The sequence below is a fragment of the Podarcis filfolensis genome, assembly GCF_964270895.1.
Source record: "Podarcis filfolensis genome assembly, chromosome: 10".
Classification (NCBI taxonomy): Eukaryota; Metazoa; Chordata; class Lepidosauria; order Squamata; family Lacertidae; genus Podarcis; species Podarcis filfolensis.
This window is the reverse complement of record NC_139612.1, coordinates 28283979-28296586: the sequence shown is the minus strand read 5'-3', so window position 1 is coordinate 28296586 and position 12608 is coordinate 28283979. Positions and strand designations below refer to the sequence as shown.

The window sequence follows — 12608 nt, the reverse complement described above, 5'->3', positions numbered from 1 at the left end:
AGCTCCAGCAAGCCTTATCTGTAAAGGAGGCTGCCTTGGAGTAATTTGCCAGTTAGTTAACATCTGATCTGAAGGTGAGATTATTCAGATCCATTAGGAACAGCTGAAATTCATGATGGGGGGGGGGGGGCTATTATCCAGCCAGTTGTAAGAAATTTCTCTTTTATGAAGCAATGGTGACACAAAGACTGCAGTGTGTACGCTCTCCCTAACTGAATACTTTCACACTGCAATTTAGGAGGCGTGCAGTTCAGGAAATTGCTGGCTTAGGCTGAAGCACAGTTTTACTGCAAGGAAAATTTTATTTGTCACTCAAGTAATTGGCAGTTTTTAGTACCTTATTAGTAATTACCTTATGAACACTAACGTCTAAACTAAAGCCTCTTAAACTTGTTATCTAACTTTGTCTTGCTCGCTCATAAATCTGCCGCATGGCTCATCCATTGGGTTGTTTTTTTAAAAAAAGATTTAAATAAGACCTTGCAGCTAAGAGTTAAATTTAAAGAGCCAAGACTCAACAGGCCAAGGGCTGAAACTTGATGCTGAGTGAGAACAATGTCTGAGGTGTAACAAAATATCACTTCTTTTTAACACATCTGGTGTGAGGGCTAGTTAATCCACAACTTCTGGCTTCTCTTTTTAGCCAATTTCTTGGTTTTAATGAGTGGTGATTAATCTCAGCCTCTAACTTCCCTTAAGCGCTTATATGGGTACCTCAGTTGCCAGACATCCTGTTTTAAATAGAAACAACTTATTTTGAAGGAACAGTCCCATTGATGTGCTCAGAGTACCCTCAAATGGTATAATTTTAGAAGAATTGAGGTGGGCAAGCCAGCTTCTCCCTTTATCATTTAAAACATGATAAACCACATTGCATTTCTGCCCTTTCATATTTTCTAATCTGCCCCATAAATTAGCCTGACGGGCCTGGCATCAGCACTTGGCAGCTCCCGGCAACTTCTAGTAACCCAGTGCCCAGCAACTGGGTCGCCAGCAACAATGCCTGCTTTGGGTTTCTTGCTATAGGCAGCTAGGGCTCTGAACCACCATTTTGAATTTACTAGAGGGCTCCTGCATTGCTCCAGAGTACTGAAGGCAATTTAAAAGAGGCAGCTCGTGGCATCTTGCCTCAGAAGTCCAACAATCTATCTATGAAGGACAGGAGTGAGGAACCTCTGCGGTCTTCCAGATGTTTGTTGGACTCCATCTCGCATCATGCCTGGGCATTGGTGATGCTGACCGAGGCTGATGGGAGTTGGGAGTCCCAACAATACCCAAAGGGCCACAAACTCCTCGTCCCTGATGTAAGAGAAGGCCCAGCAGAAAGCTCTTTGCCTAGTACTCCCTCAAACCTGGAGGTGGCTCTGCTGGCAGCCATCTCAACAAGGATTGCCAATCATTTATTGATCTCAAGCATTTTTACCCTCATTCTTTAGCTGAAAAGGCTCCCAGAGTAGCTTCCAAGATCAATAGTAAGGTCATCCTTGCTGCTTTCAGGCTTGACATACAAAGGAATGCATGTATGTATGTATGTATGTAAGGGTTGGTAGCAAACTCGAGTACCAGTTTTTGAAGACACAGTTCTTATGACGACCAGCTGCAGTGGAAGTAGGATGGAACTGGCTGTTGTTGAGGGTAGGCCAGAGGCAATGGAATAGCTGTGTTTCCATTTCCCCCCATCTGTTCTGTTGCCTGATGGAATAGCTGCTGCTATGTGACTTTCTCCAATTTGGGCAGGAATTTTCAGAGGGTCGTGGTTGGATCCTGAATGCAGAAAAACATCCTGAAATTATGTGGAAGAATGAAACGATGCAGTCTTTATGAAAACTTTAAAGCATCTTCTATTTCCCTAAGCATGACACACTGTATCTCTTTTGCTGGTGTCACCCTGTCCTACACACAAACATGAGATCAAATTGTTATAATTTTGTTCAGAGCGGGCGACTGGTGGCCGTTTTCTTGGGTTGAGAGCTGAGGAGAAGAGAGCTTTGCTTGTGTTATTTTAAATTGTGCTCTTGACAGAATAAGAGCAGCATGTTTGACACTGTGCCTGACCTAGTGCTAGATACCTCCCGGGTCAGCTCTACAATTATTGTGCTGAACTGAACTATCCCAAAGGAAGCAAATAAAGAAATAGTCATTAGGAAACTATGAATAATTTGTTTCCTCAAAAGAACTAAAATTTAATTTAAGATATGATGCCTAGGACTTGCCGATCGCATGGTCGGCGGTTCGAATCCCCGCAGCGGGGTGCGCTCCCGTCGTTCGATCCCAGCGCCTGCCAACCTAGCAGTTCGAAAGCACCCTTAAGTGCAAGTAGATAAATAGGGACCGCTTACCAGCGGGAAGGTAAACGGCGTTTCCGTGTGCTGCGCTGGCTCGCCAGATGCAGCTTGTCACGCTGGCCACGTGACCTGGAAGTGTCTGCGGACAGCGCTGGCTCCCGGCCTATAGAGTGAGATGAGCGCACAACCCTAGAGTCTGGCAAGACTGGCCCGTACGGGCAGGGGTACCTTTACCTTTACCTATGATGCCAATGAACACTGTAGCAGAACGGCAAAGTTCCAGTGATCACATACCCTGTTATTAGATATGTACATGGAAGGCCTTATTCTTATTGTGTTTAGGTTTTGGCTGTTTTTCTTCTTTGGCTCCCAAGTTCACAGTGTTCCCCTTCTTTGGCTCCTGAATTATGCTTCTTAACTTGTTCTCCTGTCTCACATTATAATCACCTCTTCCTTTTTTTGTTCTTTTCCTGGTGGAATTAATTATAAATTTCTTAATTCCAAAGACGTTCATGTTTTGTTTGTCCTCCTCCTCTTGATTTCCTCCCCATGTTTTGTTCTTTGCACATTGCTTAATCTCATCTGTCTGACTAGCTGCTCTGTTCTGTCATGTCTTTATCATTTTTCTCTGGCTTTTCCATGTGTTCAGAGCTTTCTGCATCTTAATAGTTGACTTCCCTCTTCTTCTCTTTTTGTGTGCTATGCCTCTTTTGCTCATGGTTCCTTGTATGTGATTTTTTTTGGGGGGGGTGGAAATGTTGAGACTCCCCCTCCATTCATTTTCCCCTGCATCCTCCTGCCCCAATGCGCACCAGAGACTCCACCAACCCTCCATAATCTTTATGTTGTTTTCCTTTCATGGGTGGCTCTGACATTGCAGTTTTCTCCATGTCTGGTCAGAAATAAGCTCTGTGGAGTTCAATGGGACTTATGGCCAGGAGCATGAATATAGGATTGCTACCTTCATCCTGGCAAAACTTTTTATTTTTCCTTAAATTATTGGGAAGTGCAATCATTTCATTGCTTGTCTGGAAACTGCCTTAAATTTGACATGTAAATTTTAATTTAGGACAAGTAACAAGATTACAGACATCTTGCCTGAAGACCTGAAACCATTCCAGTCTCTAGAAACTTTGGACTTGAGCAACAACAATATTTCTGTGCTTAAGGCGGAGTCGTTTCCTTCTCTGATGCTCAAGTACATGTAAGTTTAACTTTATTTAAGACAAGGCTTTTATTACATCTTGAGTTCTAAAATCATATATTAATTTACTGTCTGATAGTAGACTAAAGTAAAAACAGCCCTTTCAGTATGTGTGTTTTTTGTTTTGTTTTTAAAAACTAGTCCTATAAAGACAATGGGTTGAATCTAATGGTCCCTTCGACGAGTGGAAGGACAGAATATCTTTCAGTCATTGAAATATTATTTTGAGAATTTAAATTCTATTTGCCATTGGATCAGTGCTGGTTATTTCCTGTCTGCTAGGAACCATAGACTTTGGCTGAAGGCAAAACGTATGTTTCCATTCAAAGTTCCCCTTAACCACCGATTGGAGGTTGACAGAGGTGGGGGATATTTTAAAGCGATTATTAAGTTCTTAAGTTAGGATTAGCAGTTACCACGTAGTCGGTAATGAGGTCTTGGTACGAATTCTGCTACAATTTCCATAGTTGCTAACTGTCATTGTTTCCACAGCCACATTAATAATAATCGAATAATCTCCATGGAACCAGGCACTTTTGACAACCTGTCTAGCACACTTCAAGTATTAAAGCTGAACAGGAACCGAATTTCAGCCATCCCACAGAAGATGTTTAAACTCCCTCATCTCCAGCATCTGTGAGTACAGCCTAACTGTTTTAAATTAGTCTTGCAGGCTTCTGGCAGCGGTTGAGCATCAACCTCAGTAGTAACCACATAAAGGCAGGAGAGCTTTAGATAGAACAGAGGCATAGTTCTCATGATGCATTCATGTTTTAAACCGAGGATGAGGAACTGGTTGTGCTCCAGATGTTGCTAGACACCAGCTCCCAACAGCTACAGTCAGTGTGGCCAGTTGTCAGGGATGCTGAGACCTGTAGAACAACAACACAATGGAGATCACACTTTCCACCATCCCTGTCCTAAGGTTTCATGTTGATATGATCTGCTTGCTTTGCCCCTCAGAATGCTGACATACTGTTGCAGCTCACAATGTTATCCTGGTACATCAGGAAGATCTGGCTTTTATTTGTTACTGTTCCATCTCGCTACAAGCAACGTACATAATCAACAATTTGTGGGGCCACACTTTGACGTTCTGATTGTACCAAGAAAGGAGCAGCCCAGAATATATATATATATATATATAATTATTATTATTATTATTACCCTGTCCATCTGGGCGGCTTCCAAAAAAATATTAAAATATTGTAATACATCAAACATTAAAAGCTTCCCTAAACAGGGCTGCCTTCAGATGTCTTCTAAAAGTCTGGTAGTTGTTGTTCTCTTTGACATCTTGTGGGAGGGCGTTCCACAGGGAGGGCGCCACTACCGAGAAGGCCCTCTGCCTGGTTCCCTGTAACTTGGCTTCTCGCAGTGAGGGAACCGCCAGAAGACCCTCGGTGCTGGACCTCAGTATATATATATATATATGCTGGGAAGTCTGAGCTTATTTTAGTTAACTTGGAACTCTTTTATTTTCCCCTCAGAGAAATGAACCGTAACAAAATTAAAAAAATAGATGGGCTTACATTTCAAGGACTTCCTTCTTTGAAATCTTTAAGAATACAAAGAAATGGGCTAGCTAGGCTCATGGATGGAGCTTTCTGGGGATTAAGTAGCATGGAAATCCTGTAAGTATATGCTTCCATAGTCTTCGAAAAATAACCAGTTTTGAATCCCTTAGTTCATTGCTTATTTTGAGTAACTGTGATACTAACAATATATAAATGTACAACCCACCAACTTGTAAAACTTTTCTGGCTTCTGTTTCCAGTAGGAAGAGCCTTAATTTCTTCTTGTTATGTATTGATTTTTAAGTTTTCATATGAAACTTGAGGTCTCCCCCCCTTTTTTGTTTCTATGTATGTATGTGTGTGTGTACAGGCAGCTGGATCATAACAACCTAACAGAGATTACCAAAGGCTGGCTTTATGGCTTGCTGATGTTGCAGCAGCTCCATCTTAGCCAAAATGCTATCAGCAGAATCAGCCCTGATGCCTGGGAGTTTTGCCAAAAACTCAGTGAGCTGTGAGTAGTAGTTTTGTGTTTAAACCCTTCCATTTTTAAGAGCAGGGTACAAGCCAAAGCATGAGCAGCTTACCAGCGAGCTGTGAATTTTTTTGTAACAAGATTTCTAAAGGTGGCAACAGCTGTTTGTGTGTTAGTTAATGCAATGATATTTTGTTGTGAGGAGCTGAAGCCAACTGCGTTTTCCTCCCCTCTTCGTAAAAGTTGTGTTTGGTCTTTTGTTATTGTAATTTTTTAAATAAGGAAACCCATTCTGCTATTTTCTGTGCAATGGAAAATAATGTGCAAGCTTATATCAAAAATAATTAGGCTGAAATTAATCAGGGGACGAATTGTGAATTGGGTTTGGGTTCCTTATGAATTCTGATTAAAGCAAACGTTTCTCCCCCTCTCAAACTTGCAGGGATTTAACTTACAATCATTTAACCCGGCTAGACGATTCAAGCTTTGTTGGTTTAAGCCTACTTGTGAGGCTGAATGTTGGGAACAACAGAGTGAGCTACATTGCTGATTGTGCCTTCCGAGGGCTATCGAGTTTGCAGACTTTGTAAGTTTCATAGTAGGGGTTTTCTCTCTTTCAGAAAGCTCTACAGTAGCAAGACTATCTTAGTGTAGATGAATGTGAAGGAATTCTAAACGATGAATACATCTTGATATAAGGAAGGTTTCGTCTCTGCTGACATTGATATGCATTGACAACAACTGTTGAAGCTACTTTAACTGTTTCAGTTTTATTTCATACACACACACACACCTCACATTTTAGAATAATTCCTCACAACAGGCCTGAAAAAAATAAAAACGTCATACGATCAGTTGAACAAAAAGTAAAATCATGGCATAGCAGGGCTGCTTTACTTTGCTGATTTTATGACATGCAGCTGCTGCTTTTGAAAACAACTTTTAAGAGGGTGCTTCTAAGCACCGTGTGTGGAAAGTATAACCAATTTCCTGGGTTTCCAGTTGGGTAAAACATTTAGGCTTGGGGTGAACATGCCGCTGGGTTCCCAATGTGCTTCCTTCTAGGAATCAGTTGCTTTTGTGATTTAAACGTTCTTGTACACTTTGAAGACCCTGGATCTGACTTATCTATTTCTTTCAACAGGGATCTTAAAAACAATGAAATCTCCTGGACAATTGAAGATATGAATGGTGCCTTTTCCGGACTTGACAAACTTAGGTGGCTGTAAGTACAACTTACTGCTTTATCTTCAAATGCAGATTCTGTATTCCCATCCCACCCCAGCTGCTATTGACCTTCCAGATCTCTTTCCGCTTTCGCACATTAGAGAGAGGCAGTGGAGGCAAAAGTAAAGATTAATGAAGGACCAGGCAGGAAGGGTGGGAAAGAAAAGATTGCTAGTATTGCTACAACAGCAGCAAGAGTACTTTTAGCAAAGTATTGGAAGTCACAAGAACTACCCACACTGGAAGAATGGCAGACCAAGGTGATCGACTACATGGGACTGGCGGAGATGACTGGCAGAATCCGTGACCAAGGGAAAGAGACGGTGGAAGAAGACTGGAAGAAATTTAAAGTTTATCTTAAGAATTGTTGCAAAATTAATGAATGTTAAAATGTCTTGGGTAATGCAAAATAGAATTGCAGTGACAAACAATTGGATACGAAAAAGAAAAAAGAGTTAAAGAAAGTGTTTATGAGAAATTGAAATTAGGGGTTGCTGGAAGAATTTAAAACAGGGATGCAGAAAGGGGAGGTATGGGGAAGTCGGTGAAAGAAGGTTTTAGGAAAGAAAGGTTAAGAAATTATACGTGTTTATATGTTTGTTTGTTTGTTTGTTAATGTATTGTGTTGTTTTGTCTTTTAATATGTGTTGAAAAACCAATAAAAAATTTATAAAAAAAAAAAGAAAAGATTGCTAGTATTGGTGGTTGAGGGAAGCTGGAAGTCATCTGTAAGGTGGATTTGGCCACTAGGGTGCTTGACTGTACGTTAACAGTTACAGTCGTACCTTGGATCCCAAACACCTTGCGAGTTGAACGTTTTGGCTCGTGAACGCCGCAAACCCGGAAGTGAGTATTCCGGTTTGTGAATGTTCTTTGGAACCTGAACATCTGACATGACTTCCATGGCTTCCAATTGGCTTCAGGAGCTTCCTACAGCCAATCGGAAACCACGCCTTGGTTTACGAAGGTTTTGGAAGTCGAACAGACTTGCGGAACGGATTCCGGTCAACTTCCAGGGTACCATTGTACTTCCCTGACACAGCCCTCTCTGCTGAGGTCTGAGCTGCAACAGTACAAAGCTACCAGAAGCTTGATTCTCATATTAATCTGCTTTGTTTAGCTTATAGTTGGAGGGAGAAGGGTAATCAGGAAAGACAAAGGTAGCTAAAGTGGAGGCAGGCAGAGTAGGAATTAACACATCCTATGAAACCTTGGAGCAAAAGTCCAGAAAGACCAGGATTTTTTCTTGATTTGCTCTTTGGAGTCACCTTAATTTAACCTGGCCTTCCTTGGTGTGCCTTTTTTTTCAGTACACCTCTCTTTTCATTAAATACAAAAAAAGTTTCCAAATACTCTTAGGTTGAAAAGACTTGATTATCTTAACTGCATGCATGGTGTCGTGCAATCAGTCCTTATACCTTTCACATAAGACCCAGGATTTTTCAGAGTCAAAATTAGAGGCAGTCATGTTAGTGGAAAGCTACATAAGGCAGGCAGTGGCAGATGTTTGGCAGGGCAATCCAGCATTCAGAGGCAATGGCTCTGTTAGAATGCAGATATTTTCTTCACAATGCACAGATGTAGAAATAAATTGGCTGACAGCCCTTGCAAAAAAAAAAAAAAAGCTTCACCAAATTATATACATTAAAAGGCTTTGAACATGCCTTCATCTCTCCAGTAACTGAAGCAGAATACTTGTATATATTTAGGAGAGGAAGGTGTTGAGAGGTAGGCAGACACAGTGCAGTAAAACATGCCTTAAAAGCAATTATCAAGAGTCTCTCCTAACGGTTCTAAAAATCATGCATCTATTTCATTTTCATCTGTTACATGTTAAGTGTTTTATATTTCCAGGCTACTCCAGGGAAACCGGATTAGGTCAATTACTAAGAAAGCGTTTTCTGGTCTGGATGCACTTGAACACCTGTAAGTAGTTGAAAATCACATTGAACCAGACAATTTTTAAAATATGCTATGATGCCAACTCAATGATAACCTTCAAGGGGGCATATAGGTCAGTGGTAGAGCTCCTGCTTTCTTCATCATCATCATCATCATCATCATCATCATTTTTAATTTGTATACCGCCTTTCTATCTGACAATACTCAAGGCGGTTTACAAGCTGAAGAAACAAAAAATGTACATCTTATAACAATCTAATGCAATACAGAAATGTGATAATAAAACATAACTTTAAAATAGGCAACCTCCATCAAAAAAGTAACATTCAACAATCATTAGAATAGTATAAAATAATAATATCAACATAGAAAAGTTAAACAGAAATCCACTCAACAGTTACAATAATATCTAAACTATAATCAATAAAACAACAGCAAGCCACAGTACATCAAAAAATACAATACACATTAAGAAGCAGAGGGTAGAGCAAGGCAGGTGGAAAGAGGCCTTGCCTAATGGAGTCTCTCCCCTCACAGTTCTTCCTCCAGGAACAGCTTCCTTATGAGGAGACCCTGGACCGGAGGGTGGGGCAAGGCAGGTGGAAAGAGGCTTTGCCTGATGGAGTCTCTCCCCTCACAGTTCTTCCTCCAAAGGAACAGCTTTGCACACCCAAGTTCCCAGTTGCCATCCCAGTTTCAATCTCCAATAAGGGCTGAGAAGAAAGCCCTCTATGAAACCCTGGGGAGCTGCTTCCTATCAGTGTAGACTGAGCTAGAGATGGTTTGAGTATGAGACGACTTTCTGTGTTGCAGCATAGGGTCTATAGATGGCATTCCCCTGCCAAATTGCATTGTAGCTAGGAAATATAGTCAAATCATACAACTGGGGTAGCTCAGGTGGTACATGAGACCCAATGGGTTTGAGCCCCACGTTGGGTGAAAGATTCCTATACTGCAGGGCTTGAATGAGATGATCCCCACGGTCCCTTCGAACTCTACAATTCTATGATTTATTATCTTTTAAATGAGCCTCTGTGTAGTGGTACTTATATGGTACAAGCTGCTTCTTTTTCATGTTTTATTTTAGCAGAATGTGAGAATTTGCTTTGACTTTGTTTGCCTTGTGATCCTACATTTTGCCTTTTCCTTTTGTTTCCACCCGCAGAGATCTAAGTAACAATGCCATCATGTCGGTTCAAGGAAACACGTTTTCACAAATGAAGAAACTTAAAGAATTGTAAGTGTCTCTACTTTGCCCAAATGAGACGTGCGTTATGTTTGAATATATCAGATAATCATAGCAATGGACATTGGTAGTAATGACAATGCATTTATTTTGAAAACCAGTACCTTTAGCAACTTCCCCACGTCGTTGTCGAACAACATAGGGCACAGTTAAGAAAAAAGGTGTTGTGGATCTGAAAAAGGATATAACAGTTGTACCTTGGTTCTGGAATGCCTTGTGACTCAAAAGTTTTGGCTCGTAAACGCCACAAACTTGGAAGTGAGTGTTCCTGTTTGCGAACGTTCTTTTGGAACCTGAACATCCAGTGTGGCTTCCGATTGGCTGCAGGAAGCTCCTGCGGCCAATTGGAAGCTGTGCCTTGGTTTCTGAACGTTTTGGAAGTCGAGCGGACTTCCGGAACAGGTTCCGTTCGGCTTCCAAGGTACCACTGTACGTATTTTGAGGGATACAGCTAAGGCAAGGATAATTCTAGATGTTCGTGCTCAACAAGTAATAATACTCTGTTTTGGTCCTATAAGACAGAAATTCTTTCCCTACCTACCTAAAGTGAGGGCTACTCTGAACTATACCCGGGGCTGGATTTAGGTTTGATGAGGGCCTAGGCTACTGAAGGTAATGTGGCCCTCTATATGTCCAGCTGTCCTTTGTCAACAACAAATTGTCAGTGTTTTTTGTGTTGAATATATGCTATATGGTAATTTATGGACCTAATAGGTATCTAAAGCCATTTGCACATGCAGAATGTAGGCACCCTATATATAGAAAGGAGCAAACCAGTGATATTTTTAGGGAATAGGCTAGCAGGCGGGGCCCATTACTTACATCATAGGAGCCTACACAACAAAAACACTGTTGCTGTATGTAGGTTTTATTTTATTTGTTTTTTATCTTATATTTTGGAATGTACATCCAGTTTTTTTTCTCTTTAATTTTTTTGGCAGGCTCAAGCAAGTGGGGCCCTAAGCTATAGCTTGTTTAGCTTATATGTAAATCCGGCACTGACTATACTAGACACTTACCTGTTCAGCTGCATGTACATGACACAAAACCAAACCCTGGGCTCTGCTTCTTTAAGTCATTTCCTCCTCCACCACCCTGGTTCTGATACCAGGGAGCCAGCACAGGATTTAGCTCAGTGAGGTAAGGTAGGGGAAGGTTTTGTTTCTGTCCCCCTCATTCTCCTCTAAGTATAGGGAAAGGGCCATAAAATATCTGCCTTGCGTGCAGAAGATTCCGGGTTCAATCCCTAGCATCTGTCTGAAACCCTGGGGAGCTACTGCCATTCAGTGTGGACAATCAACAACAACAGCTACAACAACAACAACAATTTATTATTTATACCCCGCCCATCTGGCCGAGTTTACCCAGCCACTCTGGGCAGCTCCCAATCGAGTGTTAAAAACAATACAGCATTAAATATTAAAAACTTCCCTAAACAGGGCTGCCTTCAGATGTCTTTTAAAAATAAGATAGCTGCTTATTTCCTTGACATCTGATGGGAGGGTGTTCCACAGGGCGGGTGCCACTACCAAGAAGGTCCTCTGTCTGGTTCCCTGTAACCTCGCTTCTTGCAATGAGGGAACTGCCAGAAGGCCCTTGGAGCTGGACCTCAGTGTCCAGGCTGAACGATGGGGGTGGAGACGCTCCTTCAGGTATACAGGCGTATACAAACTAGATCGACCAATAGTCTGCTTCTGTATAAGGCAGCTTTCTATGTTCGTATAAAAAGTTAATCCTTCTATGCTGGCTTTGTAGCACATCTGGGTAGGTTAGGAGTGAGGCAGGAGGCTTGTACACACTGACACACTCAGTTCTTATGTATGTGTTGGACCAGAATGAGGAAGAAGCCTGTAATATGTTCCCTCCAACACATGCACACCTGATAGCCCATGATTCCCACCTATCCATGAACCTTCCCTGAGATGTTGAGACCGGCCAGGCTGCAAACGAAATAAATAAATCAGTGCAATGCCGTTGATTTTTGTGATCAGTTTTGGTGCTTAACTTATCTTCGAGTTTGATATAATACTGCTTTCCTGCTCTGGAAGCTGTGAAGTTCTGCTTCCTATGAATGGAATCTGCTCCTGTTTTGTTTTATAGGTACCTAAACACATCTAGCCTTTTGTGCGACTGCCAGCTGAAATGGCTACCCGAATGGCTGATGGACAACAATTTCCAGGCTTTCGTCAATGCCACTTGTGCCCACCCTCAGATACTAAAAGGGAGGAATGTGCTTGCTGTCAGCCTAGAAGATTTTGTGTGTGGTAAGGTTGTTGTTTTTTGTAATCCTTTTTCATTGCCGTCTAGATTGATGTTTCAGGGCAGATTTAAACACCTTTAGCTTTATTACCTGAACTGTGAGGGTTAATAGTTTTGCTTGTTTGTTTAAAATACTCTCTCCCACCCACCCTCCACTGTTCATGAGCTCTGCACTGCAGATATTTCAAGTTTGTGGCTTTATTTCAGATGGGGAATGACAGTTTAGGATTAGGTTTTGTGTACTGCATAGTTGCATATTGTGTACAAAAGAAGGCTCAGTGGTTTGTGGTGGCAAATGCATATATGCTGGTAGGCTTAAAATGTGAATGCCACTTAGGTAAGCATTGTTCTAAATATTTTGGCATGCTGTGAAATGTTTAGACAGATGCATGCTTAGTGTTCTTAAATGCAAAAATCCAGGAATATGTATAATATAAATAGCACCTTCATTGTGCAGAGGTTAAGATGTTCTTCAGTAGCTTTGTTAACATAC

General features: G+C 41.5%; 1 protein-coding gene across 2 annotated transcripts in view; it reads left to right on the top strand.

Moving 5' to 3' along the window:
* Positions 1-12608, top strand: part of LRIG3 (leucine rich repeats and immunoglobulin like domains 3) — a 56344-nt gene that overhangs the window by 32387 nt on the left and 11349 nt on the right. For both annotated transcript variants that reach the window (XM_083574415.1, XM_083574416.1), the window contains 9 exons: positions 3355-3489; positions 3982-4125; positions 4980-5123; positions 5377-5520; positions 5924-6067; positions 6626-6706; positions 8563-8634; positions 9776-9847; positions 11957-12120. In XM_083574415.1, the coding sequence (XP_083430541.1) occupies positions 3355-3489; positions 3982-4125; positions 4980-5123; positions 5377-5520; positions 5924-6067; positions 6626-6706; positions 8563-8634; positions 9776-9847; positions 11957-12120 (1100 nt within the window). The remainder of the gene's footprint in view (positions 1-3354; positions 3490-3981; positions 4126-4979; positions 5124-5376; positions 5521-5923; positions 6068-6625; positions 6707-8562; positions 8635-9775; positions 9848-11956; positions 12121-12608) is intronic.